We start from the raw sequence: 26,234 nt of genomic DNA, 5'->3' as shown, positions 1-26,234 counted from the left end.
AACAATATGGCAAAACTCGTTTGTCCTGAAAAAAAATATACGAGGGGTAATTTACTCTTGGGGGTGTTTTTCCTCCACGGTTTTCTCTAAAATGAATCAAGCAATTTTGTTCGTACTCAGAAATAAATATTTCATTAAAAACCTAATAATATGGAATAACTCGCTTGCCCTGAAAGAATCCTCAAGAGATAGTTTATTCGGGGAGTTATTTTTCCCTCACGATTTTCTCAAAACTTACGTGGACAATTTTATTGATAATTCATAAATAAATATTTCATTAATAACCCTATATTTTAGTATAAGTCATTTCTATGAAAAACAATTACGACGGATAGATTATTTTGGGGGTCAAGGTTTTTCCCAACAATTTTCTCGAACGACAGGCGATTTTGTTCAAATTTCGCAAATAAATATTTCATTAATAAGCAAAAGTATATCTTAACTCATTGTTCGAAACAATTCACAAGAGGTAGGTTACTCCTGACGTGTTCTTTTTGAACGACTTTCTCGAAAATGACTCATTTGATTTTTTCATATTTCATAAACAATTATTGCATTAATTGCTCTATTATATGTCTAATGAAAATGTGCTCAAAGTGTGAGTTAGTTTTGTAGTGTGGATTTTCTTCAATCGAAGTTTTTTATTCGATAATCTGACATTCGATGTATTTGAATAATACGATATTTTTTTTTCGTATTATCCAAATACACACTTCAGTAACAACTGCGGCCTAACACAGTTAAGAAATTGAATTGAAAAAGTTTAGTGCGGTGGCCCTGTAATTGAATATTTTTTGGTAAACACCCTAGCTTTTTGTGGTAAACTCAGGCTTTTCTTTTTCGAGCGACAAAAGAGAGAAGAAAATATGGTGATTGTGAAAATAGTATATCAAATTCAGATTTCAACGGATTTACATACTTCATGGCGTCTACATACCGGAAATGTGATTTTTCGATACCCGTCCTTCCGGTCCGTCCGTTCGGTACTCGCCTAGAGGCACTCGCCTAGAGGCCATATCGTTCAACGTATCTACACCAAATTTTAAACTTAGGGTTTACATAGTATTCCTACAGGAGATTTTCCCATTTTTTTCCTACCACCTAAAATAAGTGTGGTTTACTAACAGCCGAAAATCGAAAAAAGCTATTTTCTCCAAAATGGTTTTAACAATTTTGTTTATTTTTCATTAATCAATATTTAATTAACAACCCTATATTGCAGTATCAGATATTTCTCTTAGAAAAATTTACGAGGGGTAGTTTATTCTTGGAGGTGACTTTTTCTCGACGATGTTCTCAGAAAGGACACTGGCAAATTTTGTACACACTTCATAAACAAATATTTAACCTTGCAGCATGGTATAAGTCAATTGACCTGTAGTAGCTTATTCTTGGAGTTGAATTTATTTCCAGTGAGTTTCTCAAACACGACCAGTTGGCAACACTGTATCTCGACAACGAAGCTGAACTCGAAAACTGCAAGAGGGCTATTTGTCTCCTTTTGATGTCAGGAATCATCTCCCGAAGTTTGTGGACAACTTTCAGGTTCACCCTTAATGAAGCTTCTTTTCGAAAAGTTAACTATTAACTTTAGACATTGTTTATTTTTTTTAAAAATCACAAATGCCGTTATTAATTTTAAGGCAGAGAGCTACTTCTGAGAGAATAGATCTTGAAAAATAATTTTAAAACTTAGACTTTTGTTTTCGAGACATTCCAGACAAGACGAGACATTTTAAAAGCTATCTCGTGTCCAAAACATTTGTTACGTCTTCTTTTGGATGTCACAAAGCGCGTCTCTTCTCTTTCTCGAGACATGTCTTATCTCGTGCGCATTCGTTAACACTTGGGAAGGATTATCTTTCTACTCAAAACATTGTTTTTATAATGGTTGCATATTTATGATAATTGCCGTCAACATAAATTACAGTTCTTTCAGTTGAATTAATTGTTTATTATTATTATTGAAATTAAAATTAAATGGAATATCTAGTTTAACGTTGCACGATTATGCACCTACGCTAAGGGAGAATGATGATGAATGAAATGATGAAATGAAGAAAGTGGGAGGAAAATGGAAAATTCCAAGAAAACCCATACCCATGCACATGGTATTTGTCTACCTCAAATTTCACTTGGCGCGAAGTGGAGTCGAGCCACGGACCCCATGAATGCTCTATTATTATTATTATTATTATTATTATTATTATTATTATTATTATTATTATTATTATTAATAATAATAATAATAATAATAATAATAATAATAATAATAATAATAATAATAATAATAATAATAATAATAATAGTAATAATTGAAGTGAGCTTAACGAGTTTCAACCGTCCGACTCAACCAATGTTTGGGTGCCTGTTCGTTCGTCTACTCCATGACAACTTTTCATAAAAGACATTTCCTTTTAATGAAACTAGTAAGTGCCTTCTAGCTTTGAGAAGTAACTATGCTTGGAATTTGAAATCTGCAAAATATAAGAGGTAAAATTAACCAAATGGTCCAAGTTTACACTAATGTATACAAAACAATTTTGCAATATCAATTACGTGAATCTTGTCCCATAAAGAAGCCGAAACCCCTACACCAAAGAGCCCTCCGAGATTTGATAATTGTCCACAAGGACTGAAATTGTCATTTGAAGCCAAGACTTTAATATGAAGCCAATAATTTCTTTAAAATAGACGAAAAATTCGAAAGTTATAAGCATTTTCATATTTTTGCCTTTTTCCATAATGGAGCCGTAGCACACTATACTGATGAGCCCCCCCCGACTCCAGGATTTGATCATTCTCCATCGGACTGAAATTGCCATTTGGAACCAACACTTTAATACGAAGCCCAACAATTCTTTAAAATAGACGAAAAATTCGAACGCTAGAAACAATTTAATATTTTTGCCTTTTCTCATAAGGGGCCCGTATTAGCCTACACTGAAGAGCCCCACGAGATTTGACCCTTGACCACTGGGACTGAAATTTTCATTTGAAACCAAAACTTTAATATGAAGCCAAAAATTAAACTTTTACATCAATTTAAACTGACTGGGTTCCAGTTCACCCCACTATTATGTTTAGTTTAGTAAAGTGGTAATTTGTGACAGCTTCACATCATCAAAAGAATCTTTCACTACCCTCCCTCCCAGAAGTTTGTGCTGGATCCGCCACTGGATTCAATAGACATTTTTCCTATTCTTTTTATCACCTTGTTGGGGCTCCCTCGTACAAATAAGGAAGCGGTAATATTACAATCAAGGGGCGCTATATATTAGGTATTTCTTTAGTTACCTACCCCTAACCGCACAGGGCCATCTTTGGTAGTATAAAAAAATGCTACGTGATATTCCAATCATGAAAGGGGAGAGGATGCTGTAAATATATTTCTTATTCATTTTGTCTACCCTGCTTATGAGAAATTACTTTCTGTTGGAAGGGTACTGAAATGAGAGGGGCAAAATAAAACGCCGTACCCCTCCTACATGGTTGTTCAAATAATTACTAAAGAAAGCACTTTAGACTAAGATATCTAAGATTTAAACTAAGAAACTAAGGTATCCTTACATTATGTAAGGATGGCATATTCAGAAATATTATTATTATTATTATTATTATATGAATGTTTTTGGAGCACCGAAATTTTGTGAGACGAACATTGGAATGTAGAGGTTTAAGATGGGTGGTCATAGGGAGGAAAAACCAGAATTTTTTTTCTGTCTGGCTCTCTAACGTGAAGATTATGTGCTGATGGCAAGAAGTATCATCATTCTACAATAGGTAGCTTTTACGTAGAATATCAATTACTTGAGTTTTCCTCCTTCGAGCTACTTGTGGTAAATTCAAAACAATTTCAATTTAATACAAATACATTGTAAAACTTTTCCGTAATTAAACATCTAGGGAAAATTAAACATTTAATAGGGAAATCTGTTATCAAAATATCCAAACAAGTAGATAGAAGACTATCTAGTGAGAAATATTGTGAAACTTTATAAAATTTTCCAAATTAGGATTAACATTTACTGGGAAACAACGCGCCAGCGAGCATTACGTATAGTGAACAGTGAGCACAGGGGAAATAATTACTAACCTTTTTGCAAACAAAATTAGGGATGGTAATGCAAGTGCGACAACGACATTTTTTCTTTTTTTGGTATCGTCATGAATTTTACACATATGTTACAATTTGATTCTTTCCCACATAAAAAAATAAGATAACCATAATAATAAAAATGACAACGTCACTTCCATCTGGATTCGAACCCGCTACCTTCGGCATACAGACTAGTTGCTTTAACCAACTGAGCTATTTGTTTCCTTACGTGAACTGAACCTGTTCTACGGTAAAGACGATTTTTCATTACGGTCGCGCTACCAATTCGTCCTTTTCCATAGACGATTTCCACTTTTTGCTCTATCTTTACGTTAATACGTGGCATATATTCATATATTTGGAGTTTGCAGATAATGCACGAAATAAGACATATCAGAAATATTTCGTTAAAAGTTTCGTTTGTAGATTTTATCCACATTTCTCTCAGTGACATAGATGTCGCTGCTTCGTGTTGAACTGCAGAATTCCCTCGCGTTCTTGAAAATTTCCCACTTTAGCAGAGTTGGTAATTCTCGAGATTTCTGTCGATTTAATGTTTTTTGCTTCTAATTTATTTATTTTAAGCTAATATCTAACACAAATATTAAAAACGGGTTTGTTATTAACTTGTCCTGCTGGGGAAACCTTCCGAAATTTCGAGCATATAAAGAAAACAGAGATATTTTCAAAAAATTTCAAAATAAAGAGACGCGTCATTTATTTTGCTCATGGTAGTACCTGAGCTATGAATCTATGAGAAAACAGAAACTGGTTGAATGAAGACTACAACATTTTTGACTTACCTCCAACGGTTTAGTCTGTGGCTAAACACTGAGAAAATCATACTTCCTGTTATTCTCTTTCTTGATGGGCACAGGAATCATCTACCACTTCATGGTGTATTGTCTTTTCCCCAATGCCACTCATCTTCTCTAACCAGAAGATGTAGGCATATATTCATCCTTGAAACGATCATTGAAGAATGCTCTTTAGGACTAGAAAATCAAAACTTGGTAACGAAGGTAAATTTTGCACCCCAATTGAAGAAAGTTTGTAATGATGCTGTCAAACCAGAAATTGTGAAAAGCAGAAATTGTGTCTTTATCCATTGAGTCCTGCTGCTGTGGTCTATACCAAGTGTGTTGACGATATTCGGAAGATCCAAGTGGGAAAACCACAGCAAGAGAGTGACTAGAGTACTCCTTCATCTCCTCAACAAAGTTCCCTATTCCTTATCAAAAACTGAAGTTCGTGCTTGATGAACTGGAAGAATTCATGCCTCCTCGTGTTCTTAATATGTTCCGTGACAAACTAAGACGTGACGAAGAGGAACAGAGTGATGATAATTCAGATTTGGATGCTTATTGGAAAAGTGTTAAAACCCGGTACAGTGTGACACATGAAACTAAATTGGCTCATAAAAAGTAAATAACAAATGATTGAAGCTCAGAAGAAGAAAACGAAGAGTAAGAAAGTGATAATCGTGAATTCACATGGCATAATGAACGCTTAAATGTGTACGCACCTTCACCCAAGAAGGATCTTCTAGGTGCCATCATTTCGAAAACGAGTAAAAATTCACAAGTCAAAACGTTGCATCAAGATGAGATTACTTCGGAATTATTATGCTCGCCTTCCTGAAGTAGTAGTGATGATTTTTTTAAAGAGTTTCTTAAACTTCCTGAAGCCACGGAGAAACTCCAACAATTTAGGCTGAAGAAAGTGTATGCAATATCTTGCGAGGAATGCCGGAAAGAACCGAATAAGAAGAAAGGTAAACAAAAAGATTAACGTAAGATGCTCCTCTCTGTGCTGAATAGTGACGATATGAAACAAACATTTTGTAGCTTAAAACATTTTAATATGTATTCCTCTTTGCATCTACTATCTTAATTTATATTTTAGAGTTATTGCAATGTGTTTACAATGAAACTACATCCATATTATTCTTAAAGTGAACTTGTTTAAAAATTAAATATTCTGTTTCTATATTTAAACCCCGCTCTTCAATATATTACACAGCCTGTTCGATAATTAAAACCTCGTTGATCGATATATAACACGACCCGTTCGATACATGAAGTAATACAACTTTGCTATTTAAATGTTCTTCAAATTTCAAAATTGTTAATTATAATTGTCATAAAGGGTTGGTTTCAACCAATAAATAACACCTTTACAGTTTTATCGCTAAAACAGTGCCCTGTTCCTCACTGATAGAAAATAATGATTAAATATTCATAGCAATGTCCTTCAGTGTTCGATATATAGTGCCATAACCCTATACTATTTTAATGTTGCAACCTTATTAAAAGAAAAGAATTTTTGTTAGTCAGGGTTTTTGTTTTATTTTGAGCCAAGAAAATGTGAATACTTATTAAATATGAAAAGGTTATGTAGAAAGTTAAGTGTCGACGAAATACTAAGATTGATATTAGAATAAAATTTATTATATTGAGTAATATGGATATATATATAAGCGAATATGTATGTAAAAGGCTCGGTATTTACCCTTGTTGTTTTAGGTTGCCATAGATTTTTGACAGCCGATACTGACCAACTATTTGTGTTTGTAGATTATTACCGCGTAACTTGTACTAAATAACATCTTACGGATTTGTTATTAATGTTCGTAACTATTAAATTTTTTAATACTATGTTAAATGTTGCATGTAAATAGAACAAGTAACAGGTCGTAAAAATAACCCTAATCCGTATTCAGTCTTCTCATTTTGATTGAACCTTGTATGTTCGAAATTAAGAAATGGATAATATATTCAAATATAATTAGACATAAGCCGATAGCTTCATGAATATCCCCATCAGGGGTGAAGGGTTCCCACTCACGACTTATTTCATGCATCTCATTTGTTACAGAACGAGTGGAGTATTCTTAATTTCTTTCTTTTTTTTTTTTTCCTTTTTCTTTTTCGCCCTTTTCAGGTGATACTTATTTTTAAACTTTTTTAGACTCACTATTAATGGGAACAAATCACTATATAAGCGATTTAATATATTTGGGGCAGTAATTTTGTGGTTCATTGGCGTTTCGTTGCTTCTCTATCGCTGGTGGTATAATTTTCAAAACGAATATGGGGCCAACGCGGATCGAAGCTGCAGGGCCGCCAATATTTGACGAGATGTCACTAGTTGCTCATCGGTGGTCCACCGACGTTTATGGCATGAAGTACTTGTCAACGATCAAAAATATTTCCATGTAATTAATGAATATAAAACAAAATCGAAGCTTACAGTGAGAACAGTGCAAAATTATAGTATAGCAATTTTCACCGTTACGAAGAACAGCTACTGTTTTACGAGAAGTCTCGATCACAAAACTTTCGTTTCGAATTAAATGTAATGGAAATAATGTAAACCATCACAGTTTGAGTGCGGCAAAAGGTGTAATATTGGATGCAATGTTCAGTGAAAATATATCGTTAAGCGTTGTGATACATTAATATGACGTGATATTATGATACGTAATTAACAGGGTTTGAGAAAACCCGAGTTTTTCTTCAAACAAAAAAAAAAAACCTAGGCCCATATGGGTTTTTTCGGGTATTTTGAGGTGTAATTGGGTTTTTTTCGAAATATTTCAATGCCTTTAGGGTAAAAGTGTTAAAATGTAATTCATATTTCAAGGCTGTCACAACTTGCAACAATTTTCTATTCACTGCTGTTTTTGAAAAAATGGCCGCTATTTTGAAATTTTTCACATTGGATCACCGAGAAACTCTACGCAGCTACTTAGAATGTCTCGTGCATCTACGCTTAAAAAATTCAACTTAGAAGTCCGAAAATTGTACTCTAGTGTGGATACCCGCTATTAAAAAAAAAAAAAACGCCATTTTGAAATTTCACGTTGGTATGCCGCTAAAATCTGATCAGAAAATTTAGTGTGTCTCGTTTGTACACTGAAAATTTAAAGTTAAAAGACTGAAAGTTGTACCTTTATAGTGTGTGGTACAGGCAGATAAACGAACAAATGTAGATAGTTACCCTAGAAGCCTAAGTGACAGCCAAATATGAATATCAAATATATTAATTTAAAATAAAGATATAATTCATGTTTTATAAAATAATGTTTCAAAATGTCTTGTATGAAATAAATATTTTCCAGCGTAAAATAAATGGTTTTATTGATGAAGTTCAGTTCCGATAGTTTGTACGTTCAAATACGGGAATTTCCCGAGCATTTGTGGCAAGACGGTTCTTTCCCGATAATTAATTTTAAAACAACAAATTTATAATTAGTATTTATAAAATGTTTCAATATATCTTCAATGAAATTAAATATCTTCCAGCGTAAAATAAATGGTTTTATTGTTGAAGTATTCGCTTCCTTCGAAGATGCTTTGTGCGTTGTTACGGGAATTTGCAGAGGACTTCTTTCACGACGGGTTCTTCTTGGAAATGCAGCTTTCTTTGCTGTACATCAGTACAAATTTGAATTCAGCACTTGAAATACTAAGCGTTAGGTAGTCTTCAGAACTCCGAGCATTAAGCTTCTTAAATTTGACAAGAAGTTTTACTGTATTGCTGGTGTTGATTCTACAGATTGCTTATTTGAAGAGTAGCAACAAATGACTGAACTAAATTGTTGTTGTTTTAAAACCAAATTTTACTGAATAATACTTCTGTTACCATTAAAGGTAAAAAATAATACTAATAGTTTTATTAATGTATTTACATAATTACTGGTAGTACCGGTACCTATGGTCTTAAGCCCGTCACACGTATGAGGGATAATGTCCCTCGGCGTGGCCGAGTCTGCGAGCTCACTATTCACGGAAAGTATTTTCTAAAATACACAATTGCATATTTTACTTCAAGTAGGCATAATTCATACATTAATTTCTTCTACAATTATCTCAAGTTAAAGTTAGTTTAGTTGTTGTATACCTTAATATGAAAGCATCTAATTCGTGCAAGGAAAGTCCAAAATCTGTTAAAAATCACTTTCAATGTGATCACCGTAGTTGTACCAATAATATACTAACAAAAAGCTCAAAAACCCAGATGGGTTTTAAAGTTTTTTTTTCACGTGGGTCCAACCCGAAAAAATCCACCGGGTTTCTGCAGGCTGGGCCCACTTGGACGTACCCTGGTAATTAAACTTTCAAAAGCAACCCTATGTCGTAAGCGTCGGTGGACCACCGATGAGGAACTATAGTCCCCGCCACCCGAATTGGCGTGTGGCATTAGCCAATAAGGTCGCAGTGTGCTGTTACTAATCTTTCAGGGAGGAATCAAATCATTCATAATTGATTTTGTTTTATTTGTGAACAATTATGAATGATAAAATTCCTCCCTGAAGGTTTAGTAATAGCACACTGCGAGCTTCTTGGCTGATGCCACACACCAATTCGGGTGACGCGGACTCTAGCGACATCTCGCCAAATATTGACGGGCCCGCAGCGACGATCCGCAGTGGCCCACCAGCGGCATAGACACGACGAAACGCCAATCAACCACAAAATTATTCCCCTAAAACATGTTAAATTGCCTATATGCGTGATTTGGGTACATTAATATGAGTCTAAAAAACACTATATATAAAAAAGAAGTACCCCGGGTGGGCTCGAACCACCAACCTTATAATAATCAGGCGCATGTTCTTCCGACTTCGCCACGGATGCAATGGAGAAAATCTCGCTTGTAGAGGAATAAATCATTGAGGTCTTTTAATTTGGCTAATAAGAGTGCTCCTTTACCCGTGTATATTAGACGGTAATCGTCTGAGATCAGTTAAAATGCGTTTTCCATGTACTTTTATAACAAAATGACGCGCGTCTATTTACTTTATTTCATAGTTCTCCCATACTCACTTTCTAATTATCGACAACAGTTACCATCTAAATTCATACAATTATACACTCTCATCTCAATTTTTTTCATTTCATGATGTAGAGGTAGGGGTTACTCTTGACCCCGGAGCTCACTTTAGGGACAATTCGTCAGTAAAACATAATATATAATAACAGCATACACATGACTGGCGATAGTTCGTGTTGGTCCCTTCGCGATTCCCCTCGACGAAACAAAGGAGTGCGAATCAAAGTGAAGTCCTTGCAGCTACGCGATGGTAACTTCAACACCCCGACTCTAGATATCTGTTTCGACTCGACGAAACCCTGCTGTCAGCTGCACGCCAGCGGCAATCTTTCGACGTGTCGCTATATCGACGATCGACATTTACCGGCAAGTGAGCCACAAGGTTTTGGCGACGTTTACATCATGAGGAACTGCTTATTGTCAAATTTCTCGTACAAGAAATTGATAACGTTAACAAGTGTGTGTGTTTTTCAAGAATAAATGTGAGTGGTTGTTTCACGTATTAAGGTCAACTAAATTAAGATCAAAGAAAAGTTAATGGAGATTTGCTCCCCAATCCCCGTTAGCTGCGGGCCTGTACGCTAATGGTTGTAACGCCCCTTCCACCTAGCATACACAGAAAGCTTCCAGTCCGACAACTATTATCATTTAAACTAATAATAATAATAATAACAATAATAATAATAATCGTCAGACCGAATGCAATCCAATTAACGCCTAGTCGATGGGACTTTGAACCGGAAGATTTAGTTCTCCATCGTACATCCAGTCAGTGTGAAAGTGAATTATCATTCCAATATTTCCAAACAACAGTAAATTCAAAATAAATAGGAGATAAATTATTATATAATAAATAAATGACGACAACCAAAAATTTCAATTTTCAATAACAATTTTATTAATATTGGGTTGTATATTTGCACTATTGCGTTAGAATAGTGTAAATATACTATTGAAAAAAAATACAACCAAAAAAAATTATATTAAAAAAATATACTATCAAAAAACCTGAGTAAATCTATAAGCAAAAAGTTTCTTTAATAAACTTGAATTCTAAATAGTAATAATATCAAAAATTATTCTTAATAGAATCTTCTATTATGCAAGAAAATACAAATGAAATACGTTAAGTTCCTCTAAATATCAATGATTCTCAATGATTCTATAAACGTTACTTTTTACCTGAATTCATAAAGATAATCAAACTAACAATTTACAAGCGCGCATCTAAATCTCTTTCTTTATGAATTTTAATAAAGATTTTTATTACTGAAATATTCAATTTCAAGCAAATAAGTATACAATATGGCTCTATGATGTATTAAACAATGCATCTATTATATGAACTCTCAGCCTCAATTTTTATAAAAGTGGAATGAAAATGTTGAATCTCAATTCTTGACGTAAACATATATTATTCAACATTTCACACAATTCATAATCAATACCCTTTTAATATTTTTCATTACTCTTTTCAATAAAGTGGAATGAGAATGTTAGAGGAAAAATTATTCGCATTCAGTTTTCTAACGGCCAAATACTCGGAAGTCTTCATATAAAATGAATATTAACTATATACTGTAAAAGAATCCAAATTAAACTGGAAATATTGGAATTCTTAAGGTATTTCAACAATTGGTCACTTTTGTCCCCCGTACTACTTAACTCCGAAAAAATGGAAAATTCCATAAAATTCTAGAAATTTTCGTAAGGGTGAAAAAATGATGGAATTGCCTTAGCAATACAACCTGAAGTGGATTTCAAATCGTACAACCTCACAAAACACAGAATAAGACAAGTCACAGTCACTACTTGTAATAAGTCAAAAATTACACTCACTTTGACTTGTTTATAGTATGGATTACCTTCTATGTGTAACGCTAGCTCTTTTTTGGTAGTCAGGCTTCCGTCTGAGCTTTCTGATATTCGATTGAAATCAGATTGGTGGAAAAAACTTCAGTTTCCGAATGTTAAGTAATTCCTTACAATAATCCTTCTATGCCTTAGTTTCCGAACGAAAAAGTAAAGCAAGGAAGAATTATTTCTGGTATTTAAGCTAACTACACCAGATAGTGCCCGATAGGAATTACTAATAAGGTGATCTAAGCGGGCTTTCACTCGGCACAATAGGCCCCACAAGCACTGCCCTTTAAAACTTCACTATTCCTCTGCACAGAAGTAACAAAAAAAGAAAGAATAAGCTTATAAAGCAAATAACTCTCTGTGCTATTAAATCACAAGCAAATAAATCACTATGAAAGAGAACTTTCACTATCCTATTCACTTTCATTACTTAGCGGCCACAAAACGAAGAAACTAAAAGAGCCCGTTTGACTTGCCACTAAGTTTGCTTGCGAGAATAGAATAGACGAGGAATAAAACATTCCTTTTTCCACTAATCACTTCGTTATTTAACTGACTTAACACCAATGTGATTTCATCGAAAGTCAACGATAACACTCTCATCACACAAAACAGGAATAACAACGGTGAAACAATTCTCAAAAGAGAAACCCTGCCGAAACGAAACAAAACTCCATTGACTGCACAAATCCTCTCGTTAAACCAGTACTCCGCTTTGACACTATTCCAGCTATACAATACGAACAGAGTAATCATCCGGCTATACCACTACGAAACAGAAGGGCAACCTTCCGGTTAAATAATACGAACACAAGTAAAGTAGGCACGGGACCCACTTTAGCTTGTAGATTCGGTTTTTAAAGATCACGCCCACAATTCGCGACTGCAATCTTTCCTCTAACAGTCTTACCAACTCTACTTACACTTTTAACAGTTTCAATATTTTTTCTTCCTTCCTTCCAACATTTTTTACTTTTTCTTTTTTTTTAAAAAAAGAAAACATAATATGACAAAATCAATGAATCTAACAACCAATAGTGACTCTTACAATGAATTAGATTAACTCAATCTAATTTTCATTATTTTTATCCTTCTTTGGATTAAATTCTTCTTGTGTCGTGTTCATACTCGTCGGCCTCATTCCGAAGACGACACGGCACATGGTATACTTCCCTTATCTATAGTGTGTCTGCTTACAGCTATTTATGAAATTCTAAACCTTTGCCCCCCAAACGTTCGTTACTGGCTGTAAACTTAATGACCTATTCATGTGAATCGAACGTCTAATGTGTGTCATCGAACATCTAACTCGCTTTATGGTGTAAATATTTAATTTGGCAATGTAACGAAAACGTCGTTGTCAAGGCAGTACTCATAAACAGTGGATGGTTGTGTCTAAACAACCAAGAATTTCTGTTGGAGATACTTGCAAACGATGCGAAATGCCATTTTATAAACTCGAGAATTTCGAGGAAGGGGTTGCAACGCCTTATATTTCCCATGAATACGACGTTGATGCAAGGGCGCCGTACCTGGGGGGCCGAGGGGCCCCGGGCTCCCCCAAACCTCATGTGGGCCCACCTACTGTATTTGTGAATAAACAATATTTGGCATAATTTGAGTGCAATTTGTCTTACAATCTTTATATATATATATATATATATATATATATATATATATATATATATATGGGTTGGACAGAAAAGCTAAAACGCTTGCAGAAGTTTGAAAATCGTACCTAATATGGTGTGGAGCCTCCTCTTGCGTCCAAAACAGCTTTGGATCCGACGTGGAATATAAGTATACAGCTCCTGAATCGTGGTGTGTGGAATTTTGTACTATTGTTCCTCCAAAACATCCTCCAGTTCCTTAAGGGATGCTGGTGGAGGGTAATGAGACCGAACCCCCTTTCTAACTCAGACCACAATGGCCCAATGATGTTCAGATCTGCTGATTGTGGGACCCAGGGGAGGTATGATAGCTCCTGGTCATGCTCCTCAAACCATGATTTCACCGTTTTGCAGCGTGACAAGGTGCCAAATCATCTTGGTAGATGTCATCAACATAGGGAAGAATATTTGGGCCATGGGTAGAACATGGTCCCTCAAAATGGCCTCATACGCCTTAGCATTCATCATTCCATGTAGGATTATAATGGGACCTGCAGGAAACCACGATATCACTGCCCATACTGTAACAGAACCACCCCTATGCTGTACAGTTGGGAGCAGACAGTCTGTATCATAGACCGGCGATAGTGTTCTCCATACGTAAACACGACCGGTTATTGGAAACAAGGTGAAGGTCGATTCATCGGACCACATTACGTGTTTTCACTGCTCATGAGTCCACGCCTTCTGGTCCTTGCACCACCGGATACGCCTCTTCGCATTTACTACTGTGACCAGAGGTTTGGCGATAGCGGCCCTGCCATGAATTTTCATTTAATGAAGTTCCCGTCGCACTGTTTCCGATGAAACCGTTTTCTGTAGGCCGGAATTGAGTTCAGTCGTAATTTTCATTGCAGTGGTCTTCTTTTTAGCTGCTACAATCCGTTTTAATGCCCTCCGGTCTCTATCTGACAGGCTTGTCTTTCGACCACTGTTGTGCTTTGCAGACGTCGTTTGCCCAAGAATTGTGTATGCCCTCGTGACATTGGACACAGTGCCTTTCGATACCCCCACAATGTTCGCCACTGTTGCCACTGAAGCTCCAACCAGACGGGCACCAACGATCATGCCTCTTTGGAAGTCTGTCAGGTCGCCCATTTTACCGTACCACTTTTACACCACCACACTCGCGGGTGAACTGGTTACTCCTGACTGAAGAGGAAGGTCCACATGACACACAGAAAACAAAAAACGATCGGAAACCGCAACAGGTGTTGTACAGTGCAGGGCCAAACTTACGTTTCCTGTGTGAAGTGTTTTCTTTAATTTTTATGTCCATCATATATATATATATATATATATATATATATATATATATATATATATATATATATACACACACAGGGAAATCGGCGTCCTTGGCTTGATCGTTGTAAACTTGTAATGTTGAAACCATTTATATTCATAATATTGACAAACGGCACGATCAAGCACTGAATCTATTGAAAACTTACTACTAATAATGTAATGAACGTCTTCATTTTTTTCTATTAAAGCTCATAGTATGGGCTATCAAAATTAGTGATGAGGTGGAAAATTTTCCGCTGTATTTTTCCGGAAAATTTTCCGTTATAAATAAATTCTAGTGATCAAGTAACAGTTCCTCGTTAACCATAATATTGATTGAATTCATGTATAGAAATATTAAAAAATGAACGATCATTTAAAACACCTGAAAATGCTAATGGCTCAAAAATTTTCCAGTACTATGTAGGAACAAGCGAAACAATTTTTCATCAATCGAAAAGTTTGCTGTCTTGTATGGAAAAGTTAAGAAACTTTTTATGTCGTAAAATTTTCAGCATTTTGAACAAATTAAAATTTTCCAATTAGCTTTCGGAAACCGGCACGTTTTCTAATATTTCGAGTTGACAAGTAAAAATTTACAAATTTTCACATAGGGTGTTCTCTCTCTCTCTCTCTCTCTCTCTCTCTCTCTCTCTCTCTCTCTCTCTCTCTCTCTCTCTCTCTCTCTCTCTCTCTCTCTCTCTCTTCTCTCTCTTTCTCTCACTCTCTTCTCTCTCTTTCTCTCTCTCTCTCTTTTTCTTTTTTTCTGGGAACATAATTCGAATTCGTAGAGCACAAATATCCCATCCAATGTTGTAAAATATAACATGATACCGAAAAGAAACCTTTATTTTATTAGTTATTTAAAAAAACAGAAAATTCCACTATTTCTTCACATACAGGCCTACTTATGTAATAAAATAACTACATAAAAGTTCCTTATCAAGATTATTTTTGTAACAGCACGTAAGAAGAAATGCTTTGATTTTATTGTTTAAAGCTGTGAAAAAACTTCTTCTTACGCGTATTAAAGTAACGAAATGTGATTTTGAGAGATAAGGGAAATCCTGAGGGAAGAATACATTAAAAGTTTTTTCAAGCTAACAATCGTTAGATTTACACTTCATGAAATTTGTTTCAGACAATATTTATTAGAAATAAATTTTGCGGCTAAACAGGGATGTAGGAATAAGTGGAATATGTTTTTATGAATCGGAAAATTTTCCGGTAAATTTTCATCACTGATCATTATATAAGTTTTCACCTATATAGTGTGTGTTAATGTAATTCGAGATTAAATTATATATATGGATACCTGGCTTAAAATGACTTACAAGTTTGTGGCGCCCTCCATCGGTACTGCTGGAATACAATATGGTGCTGGCCCACCCTTAGCCTTGATGACAGCTTCCACTCTCGCAGGCGCACTTTCAATCAGGTGCTAGAATGTTTCTTGGGGAATGGCAGCCCATTCGTCACGGAGTGCTGAACTGAGGAGAGGTATTGATGTAGGTCGGTGAGGCCTTTCACGAAATCAGCGTTCCAAAACATCCCAAAGGTGTTCTATAGGATTCAAGTCAGAACTATGTGCAGGCCAGTCCATTACAGGGATGTTATGGTCGTGTAACCACTCCGCCACAGGCCGTGCAGTATAAACAGCTACTCGATCGTGTTGAAAGATGCAGTCGCCATCCCCGAATTGCTCTTCAACAGTGGGAAGCAAGAAGGTGCTTAAAACATCAATGTAGGCCTGCGCTGTGAGTGTGTCACGCAAAACAACAAGGGGTGCAAGCCCTCTTCAAGAAAAGCACAACCACACCCTAACACCACCATCTCTTATTTTTACTGTTGGCACTACACACGCTGACAGATGACGTTCACCCGGCATTCGCCATACCCACACCCTGCCATCGGATCGCCACATTGTGTACCGTGATTCGTCACTCCATGATGTGTGGCTTATGAGCAGCCTGTCGATCATGGAATCCAAGTTTTCTCACCTCACACCTAACTCTCATAGTACTTGGAGTGGATCCTGATGCAGTTTGGAATTCTTGTGTGATGGTCTGGATAGATGTCTGCCTATTACACTTTACGACCATCTTCAATTGTCGGCTGTCTCTGTCAGTCAACAGACGATATCGGCCGGTACGCTTTTGTGCTGTATGTGTTCCTTCACGTTTCCACTTCATTATCACATCAGACACAGTGAACCTAGGGATGTTCAGGAGTGTGGAAATCTCGCGTACAGACTTCTGACACAAGTGACACTCAATCACCTGACCACGTTCGAAGTCTGTGAGTTCCGCGAAGCGCCCCATTCTCCTTTCTCACGATGTCTAATGACACTTCAGGTCGCTAATAATGAGTACCTGGCAGTAGGTGGCAGCACAATGCACCTAATATTTAAAACTTATGTTTTTGGGGGTATCCGGATACTTTTGATCACGAGTGAGATGGACTCAAACTGTCTCGTAGAAGACATGCCTTGCAACTCACTGGGCCACACAGGTTAAACTGTTTAAATTTTTTTACATGCTATCTAAAGTAGAAGTTAATTTTAAATTCGCTTTGCCGATTCGGGTTTTCTAACGAGAATTGTTATAACACTATACATGGCTTTGGATTGGGTATTGTAAGAAAAGAAATACTGATGAAAGCTTGGAAACGCGCTGCATTTTAAAAGTATTGTGTGTTACAGTTTCGGATATTTACCATATCCTTCATCAGACACTATAGACCCACTATAGAGCATAAATAAAGGTACAGATATATATCATCCTTATGAACATGTCTAAATTCTGTTGGCTGAAGCCTTCAGTCAGTCCCGTAGGTCCGTGTGTCAATTTTCCAACTAACCACTTGCCGCTATTTTTGGTCCTTGTAAGGTTTTTTTTTTATTATTATTATTATTATTATTATTATTATTATTATTATTATTATTATTATTTAAATTTCACCTTCCTGTCTATCCTATCCAAAATTATCTGCCATGATTCATTAATAGGTAAGTCCCCTGTCTTAAATAAATAACAAGACAGTAACAATACTATTAATCTATATCTACAAAGTATATAAATAAAAAGACGTTGCCTATCATAACGAAAAATGGCTGAATAGTTTGAAATGAATTTTATTAACATAGTTAGCATACCTCGGACTGGTTTGATGTAACGCCATTTTAATTAAAATGCGTAACCTAACACAGGAAAGGGGTTAAAGATTTGTGTCAAAAATAGAATATCTCATGTTTGTGAGATGGAATTTAATATATAAAATCCTTATTTAAAACGAGTGTGCACCTGTCCGACCGTGTTTGGAAATTTGGGTATTAAATGGGAGAGGGGGCAATTTGTGTCATTTTTTTTCTCAATATTTAAGAATGATTACATCAAGGTTGTGTCTTATCATCATAGCAAAACGGATTAAGCACTTAAAATTATTTTTTTAACATACTGTATTTAGCATTTGGGCCAGTCGGGTTTTTATCATTCATTAACACATATAAGAGAAAAAATGAAGATATAAACACCTTATTTTAAAATACGTACACCCATCTTCCCTTGTATTTAAAAATCCGCTTTTGAGAGGAAAAGGGGGAAAGTTCCAAATACGCGGTCAATATGTAAAAGTGACTTCGTTATTGTCTGTCTGATCATCACGGGAAATTGAGTGAAGCGTTGGAAATGAGTATTTGAATACATTTAGTACTTGGAAGAAAATAGTTAGCTGACGTCGCTGGAAATGTGACAAAACTTCGGTACAGTTTAGAGGATGGTCAACTATGCCTAAAGATAACATGTTAGGTGGAAGTGAACACGAGGAGAGAAGTAATAGCCGATTGAAGTTTAGCATTGAAGTCATTGAAAAACAGAATGTGATGCGCGCAAACGAAAAAAAAACTTAACGTTTATAAGGTTTCAAAACATAATTAACAGATTATTTACCCCAACCACTCGGCTATTTCTCACGCATATCTGAAGTATTTAGTTGCGCTCTTAATTGGTGCGGATTGTGGCTACATTAAAATTTCTTATTGAGATTCATTTCTAAACTTCACTTCAATCCCCATAACTTCTTCTCGTGTGTATTTCCTCCTGATTTTTTTCTCCATTTAGGCATAGTTGATCATTCTCTAAATACATAGTGTCCAAGTTTGACCACCGGGCGCCAGCTGACCATTTCTTAATTAAGTCGGGCCGGACTTTTCTCATGTTACTTTCATACAATACGTATTTTAAACGAGGAAAGGAGGATTAAAATATACTGCAAAAAAAAGAGTTTCTGACTAATGTCACATCATAGGAAGATGAAACTCTGCATTTAAACTCCTCATTACAATTATGTGACGACGTGGTCCATCGTTTTCGGAAATTCTAACTCTAGCAGAGAAAGCGAGGCAACTGCTACAATATCTTAATTTCTCATTTTGTGTTGATAAATTATCCAAAGCGAGTAAACGCTTTAGCTGTTTAAAATAAATCTTGGAGATAGCAGTTTTAATCACTTAGATTTTTATCGTTTCACTTCGATTGAGATGCTGTTCTATTGGGGAAGAGGTTTAAATATTTCGCAAATAATACTTCCATAAACTTGTTTTTCTCGTTCGAAGAATGAGAATTTCAACTAGTTCGTGTCTGATATTTAAAGATTGCTCGAGCTTATATTTTTAAACGAATTGTGTATTCTATTTTTTAATTTTTAGAATATATTTAATGGCCTTTTGAACCCATATTAGGAACTTACAAGCACAATCTTCGGAAGCTAAAATTCAAGTTTAATTGTGGGTCACGATAGTTCAGCGAGCGATCAACTTCTATGCGCAGATTTGTGACTTTAATCTGTTTCGGGTGTAGGTGGAAATTGCTCCATGCATGGCTTGTGCATGGCATGGCTTGAGCATTGCTCCATGCATGGCATGACTTCTGAACTATATGAGTTCCTTTAGGAATCAATCTCTTGATGAAATTTATTCCATAAATATTACATTTCTTTTCATTCTCACATGAATATTCCCAAATAGAATAGACCTTCCATAATACATGCTGTCTTTTCACTCGGTAAGAACACTAGTTTATTAATCATTGGGAATGATTGGGATACCCTGAAGAAAGTATGTGCTACGTTTTACCGAATTCAAATCATGTTTACGTAGTTTCTACCAGAAAATGATCTTCTGTATGTGAAAATACAACACAGAGAGAATTTTATTCCCTTTTACTCGCCTATTTTGACAGTCTTGCAACGTCATACAATAAAGTTATTTTCAGTGATTGGAGGAAGGCATATACCAAGTTTAATTAAAATCAAATAAGTTTTATCAGAGTTATGGTGAAACACACAGACAGGTAGAGGGAGAGGGAGAGAAATTCTGTTTGAGTCAGCTGGCAGACACTTGATACTTTCATTTCAATTACGTGTATATTTAGTTTCGGATGTAAACTTATTTTATTAATGCAAAGAAATCTAGAACACACGCTTGATGTACCTAGGTAGACTTATACTTGTAGCCTTATATTATTACCTTAGAAAGGAATAACAAAAAAATCTAACAGAATGAAACCATATATAAAACTCTAATACTACAAGTAATGGCTGTTCCTTCCACGAAAAGAAACAAAAAATGTACTTGAGAAAAATTCGAAAATAGATCAGCTGATTGGTAGGTTAGAACGTTAACCACTGCGCCACATACTCAGGTGCTTGTTTTTTTGCTATACACTTTAAACATCAGGTCGTGACTTTTGTTTCCGTTGTCTTACCATATAACAGTTTCTCTGCTTTCCCTGGTTGCGACAGTATTCGTGTTATATATTGTGTAAATTGTATTTGCAAACGTAGTATACTTCGTTGTTTTACCAGGATGAACAACTTTAGAAGTTTTTAAGGTCAATTATATTGTTAAGCGAACAGATTTTTTCATATTTTCCATCGCTTCAAGGGGCAAGCGATACTATCCTGCGAAAAACATGCATTCTTTATTGTGACAGATAATACATATAACCTTATTTACGTTATATGATTACAATATTATTTAATTCTTTAGAATGTTATTCAGCACTCGGCATTAGTATGCTTTTGTTTTTATACGAAATAATGCACGGTATTCTCCTTTTATTGTATTTTTATTCATAATTACCAATATTTTTATGCCAAATATACCAGTAGTCTGCATGCCTATGATACATCATTTATCAGGATCACCGCGTAATTCTATGACTTTTAGCAACTTCTTCGAATGATTTATTTTGTTACTTGCAAATAAACTTACTATATAATACAAATGGCACGACATCAACAATGCATGTACAGATGAAAAGCAGGCCGTAACACATTGGCTGAACAAGATGTCACGGAATGAACAACAGTTTTCACTTAAAGCGTACAAGGGTACTTGATGATATGGTCTTTTAGTTCTGCACTGACTGGAAATAAAATGAGAAAACGTTTGGAAATTCCAAACTTGAAAAGGTTCCTGAAGATTGTGGAAAACCTTGGTATACAGGATGAAAAATACCGGTTCCTCAGCCTGGCAGTAGAGAAACCTGCTTCTTCTGCCGTTTCACAAAATGAATGACAACGAATTGTTTTTCATCTTGCAAACACCCCATATGTGGAGAACACCGTGCAATGTGTTATGTTCAGTGCAACGAATAAAACTAAATGAATTACATAAAGGTCACATAATAATATAAAGACAGAAATAAGTATTTGACTTCACAAGTTGCTATGCTGTTTGTATGTTTTTGTTATGGTTTTCGTGCAGCTCCTCCTTATCTGAATTACTAGTAGTTTAGGCTTAGCAAAGACGGTTTCGTTGTAACCAGTTTTTATTTTGTAAAGGAGATCTTTGATATAACTACAATAATTATATTTTGAAACTTTCTTTCTTTGGTCTAGATGTATCGTGGAATAACACATACCCTGAAATAAATAAATCAGCGCCTTAAATAAATAAATTTGTAAAAAGTAAAGAAAAATAGTTTTATTTCAAGCCGTAAAGTTTCCTATACGAATGATTAGTGATAGCGTATAACAAAAACATTAGTGTTCCAAGATTACAATAAACAGCGTTTTTCGGTTTTATCGTAATTGCAAAAAATCTTAATCCGTGCCTTGAAGCAACACGTTCCGCAGTTTGTAAGAAAATAAATAAATATATAAATAAATAAATTATAAGCATACATATTAAACTAAAGTAACAGATCTGATATACTTATGTAGCTGCAGTATGGTTTTTAATAACTCTCTATACGTTCCTTTTTAGGGCAAGCAAAGGAATATGAAGGAGTTGTATGAACAAGCTGTTATGGACAGTGAGCGAACAACACAAAAGAAGGAAGTAGATGTTCGCTGCGAAAAGGCAAAATCCATCAAAGAAAGATTTGAGAAAGGTGAACCATTGAACTCAGACGAAGAAGACAAGACTGAACAACAAAAAAAGGCAAAAGAAGAAGAACTTACAGTGTTTGAAGCAGGTAAGATTTGATGATGTTGAATTTTAGATTCAAGCTTTATTTTTATAGCCGAACTTATACATATTGAATTTATAAGACGATGAGAAAAAAAAAGAAATGAAAAGAATTTCAATTTGTACTGGCTTCTCTGAAGAAAATCATATGCTTTTTATGTTCATATCTTCGAAAATGTTAATTTTTTTAGACATTAACACCTTCGATAAACTTTTATCAAATAGGGGGCGCGGTGGCTTAGTGGTAGAGCGTTCACCGCCGGTGCTTGGGGTCCCTGGTTCGATTCCAGCTCGCGCCGTGTGGACTTGGTGGCTCTATCGGACCGCTAGCTCTCATCATCACAGTCTCCTTTAGCCTAACCGGCATAACTGTGGGACGTAAAACTGAAAGATTTCATTTCATTTTTTCTCGAATAATAAAAAAAGGAAGAAAAATAGGAAGTTCAAATAAAATATATGCAAGTGAACAATTGAATAGCACATAAGGATGCTTATTCAAGGGGCTACAATTTTTTTCTTTTTCCTTTGAGTGAGATGATTCTGTGTATTGCCGCCTGGATGTTTGTACTGTTTATTACAAGACAGGGAGCTTGGATGAATTTTTCTGCGTGTACTCTGAAGTGAAATGGCCGGTGATTACATGCAGAGCTACATATTCTGAATTTAAGCTTATAAATCACCAACATATGGAAAACAACATTAATAATCATTCTGTTTTCTATTGCAGACTTTACTTTGACAACTGCTTTCTATAAATTAATATTTCTTTACAGATTTTCTGTTTAGAAAGGGGCGCTGTGTCAGATCTGTAAATGAAAAACGTAAATATGTTCGATTAAAATATGATACGTTAGAAAGGTGATGTTTAAAAATATTTGAAGATAAAGTAATGTACTTGCAACTGAACAATAAAATTACAATATTTCTTCGTATTTGATATTCAAAATGCACTAAAAGTTAAATAATCCATAAGTTACTCCTCCGCTCCAAAGAAAAGTAATTTCTGAATAAACTCGGTGATTTCCGTGAGTTTGTTCATAGTTTCAAGACGAGTGACTTATTATTAAAAGTTTCTTGACACTTTATGCTGTTTTTACTGCTTACACTTTTTAGACTTCTTCCCACCAACGAAGAAATAATATTACTAGGGCTAGTGCGCCAAATAAATTGGGGATTAGGCACCCTGTGATAGCTGTGGCGGTCCTGTTATGAGAATGGAGCTTTTCAGTTTTGATTCGTATTTTAGCCATTTGTACCGTCATGCAGTTTTGTGCCAGTGTTGATTAAAGTTTCCCCGATCCATTTTATTATTATTATTATTATTATTATTAATTATTGAAAGCGTCGAAAATAATTCCTTAATTGTGGTTTTGCGTTGTGTAGTATTTGTACTTTTTCTGTTACTAGCTAAATGTCCGTCCTTCGCGCAGGAGAAATAAATTAATGGGAAGTAATTGAAAGATGTGTTTAGAGCCTCTTTTTTCCTTATGATGTGTAATTCTGTCAAAATGAAATGATAAGAACATACGTTGTCCCAACTCCTAAATATGTTCACTCATTTCCTTCCATGCCTACCTAACCTTTCCCACGGGGCTTCCTCTTCCACTACTGTTCAAAATCTGTCGTTGGACGTAGAATGACTGTTTTTTCTTCCTATGTTTGTTCGTTTCCTTACTGGCATGTGTGGTTTATTTATAAAGTTTCCTTAGAAACAGTAAGAATCAGGTAATATTTAGTGTAATAATTAATGTATTGATTGTCGTATCAATTTTGAACTTCCGAATTCCCTTTATTATACGCTTTTTTATAGAAGTGACATGATAAAAACTGAACTGGATGTAAGTACTAGTTAAGTTCAAAAATTCGTGTCAATCAGGTCGGCCGTCATCTAACCACAAACAATGACGTACATTTTTATTAATAAAGAAGTATCCATTTTCACAAAAGAGACACTGACCAAAGCTTAAAACTTTATTTTAAATTATAATTTGTAACTGTTTCTCTTTTGTTAAAACAATTAATCCAAAGCCATGAATAGTCTTACTATCCATTTTCAGTAAATGTCTAGATGACCTAGAGTTAATACCTCAGTACTGATTTAACTACTGATAATGATCTTCCCTTCATATGCTTCGAACTACTTACGTTGTAGTGACACCCAATTCTTCACATACTTCCATCACTATGTCGTAGTCGTCGCCTCCTCTTCACATGTTTTTGGCATCCCTACGTCGTACTGATTTTTCCAGTACAGGTTTTTCCAGTACGGAGTATGTACTTACAAATATATGTATTGTTTTCGAAACTTTTCATTCTCATTAAATATCCCAAATCAAATTAAGGCAAATGGTAATAAGCACTGAATGTGATAGCAGTCCGGATTCGATCCCTGGTGATGCATTACCTCGTAGAAAAGTCCAAATATTCTCTCAGATTCATTTAAGGCGAACAAACAGAGGCGGACCAAGGCAAAATTTCACCCGGGCAAAGTGACTTTTTGAAGCCCCCATATTCCTAGCATGTATTTTACATTTTATTACAGTGATTTTAATATTTTAAACCCATTTTCTTAAAAAGAAAAATTAATACTCAAATATACATGATTTGGGCATATTTAGTACTTAATGTCTATGGTACGAATTACATTGTTTTTATTATTATTATTATTATTATTATTATTATTATTATTATGTACCGATAGGTATAAACAAAACCAATATCGAACAGCATTTATTAAATACTGCTAATGGTGGCAAGGTATAAATTGTTTTGTTATATCAATAACATCAGGAGTCATTCTTCCATATATCTGCCTATGTAACAATCTATTCTAATAACGTGAAATACCAATAAATACATTTCACATTTGCTGAACGTGTTTTACGCAAAGCAATATAAATAACCCTTTTTATGTAGGCTCTAGTAGTTGAAGTCCATAGCATTCATAAAACGTATCTCATGAGTTTGTACAAAAGCTGAACACTCTTACAAGACTGAACCTTAATGACAGATTTTATCAAGTATTAAAAATAATCTAATTTTCGTAAGTGTGATAAGTAAGTAAACCATATTAAAGTTAATTTAGGGAACTATCTTGTTCTTCCATAAAAACAGTACATTAAAATCTAGAATAATTTACACAAATTGTTTTCCGAATTTTGAAACCTTTGGCCACAGGTGTGGTAACATAACAAAACTTAAGAAAATTTAATAAAAAGTTAAATTCCACTACTACTGAAAATTAGCAACAAATTAAACAATTTTAAATACATTTGTTTTCAGCACCTCACAACAATTACAATATAACCTTCCGAACTTTGTCTGCAAAATCTTTGACAATGACATCTATGTTAATGTCTTGAAGAATGCCGAACTCAATCGACATAATGGCGAATCCCACGAGGTGCTCCCGGCTCAACTATTGTTTAATTAATTTTAATTTCGAGAAGCTTCTTTCGCCTGAAGCCATGCTGACAGGAAGAGTGAGGGCAATTCTGAGTGCAATCTATACATTAGGAAAATTTTCTGTTAGCTGGCTACTCGTCAAGTATTTTAGTTTAATTCTTCAAGGGGGCTTTTAGCATTTTCATCTGGTAGTAGGGAGATTAAAACCAGTAGTTCCTGTTGAAGTTAGAAACCTTCACGTGGCATTAACAGATAAAGAGCACTGCGATATTGAAGGTAAGCACATTTCTTCTTCAGGGAATGCTTATCTTCATATTTGATTCTGTATAAAAACACGAACAGGTCGTGATGGTGGTTTAGTTGAGACAACCGTTCTCTTAGTGAGTGTATGGCTTGATCCAAAACATAAAAATAAAAGCTACTTTAAAATAAATTTTGGGATTTGCAGTGCCCTCATCACGGGATTCATATTCAAACTAACCTTTAGCTTTCCGTGATGGTAATTGTAACTCACTTGGAAATAGGGATCGATTTCTAGAGTATGCAATTTCTCTTGCATCTACTAGTAGCTCTTTAAACCCTCGATCGGTTCACATTTCTT

General features: G+C 35.1%; 1 protein-coding gene across 49 annotated transcripts in view; it reads left to right on the top strand.

Moving 5' to 3' along the window:
- Positions 1–26,234, top strand: part of LOC145686312 (uncharacterized) — a 955,404-nt gene that overhangs the window by 539,710 nt on the left and 389,460 nt on the right. For all 49 annotated transcript variants that reach the window (XM_081759464.1, XM_081759467.1, XM_081759462.1 and 46 more), the window contains one exon: positions 22,025–22,235. In XM_081759464.1, coding sequence (XP_081615590.1) covers positions 22,025–22,235 — 211 coding nt within the window. The remainder of the gene's footprint in view (positions 1–22,024; positions 22,236–26,234) is intronic.

This window comes from Thermobia domestica, chromosome 5 (assembly GCF_964235325.1).
Source record: "Thermobia domestica chromosome 5, izTheDome1.hap1.1, whole genome shotgun sequence".
NCBI classification, from domain to species: domain Eukaryota; kingdom Metazoa; phylum Arthropoda; class Insecta; order Zygentoma; family Lepismatidae; genus Thermobia; species Thermobia domestica.
The sequence above is the reverse complement of the archived record's forward strand: the minus strand, read 5'-3'. Positions and strand labels throughout refer to the sequence as shown.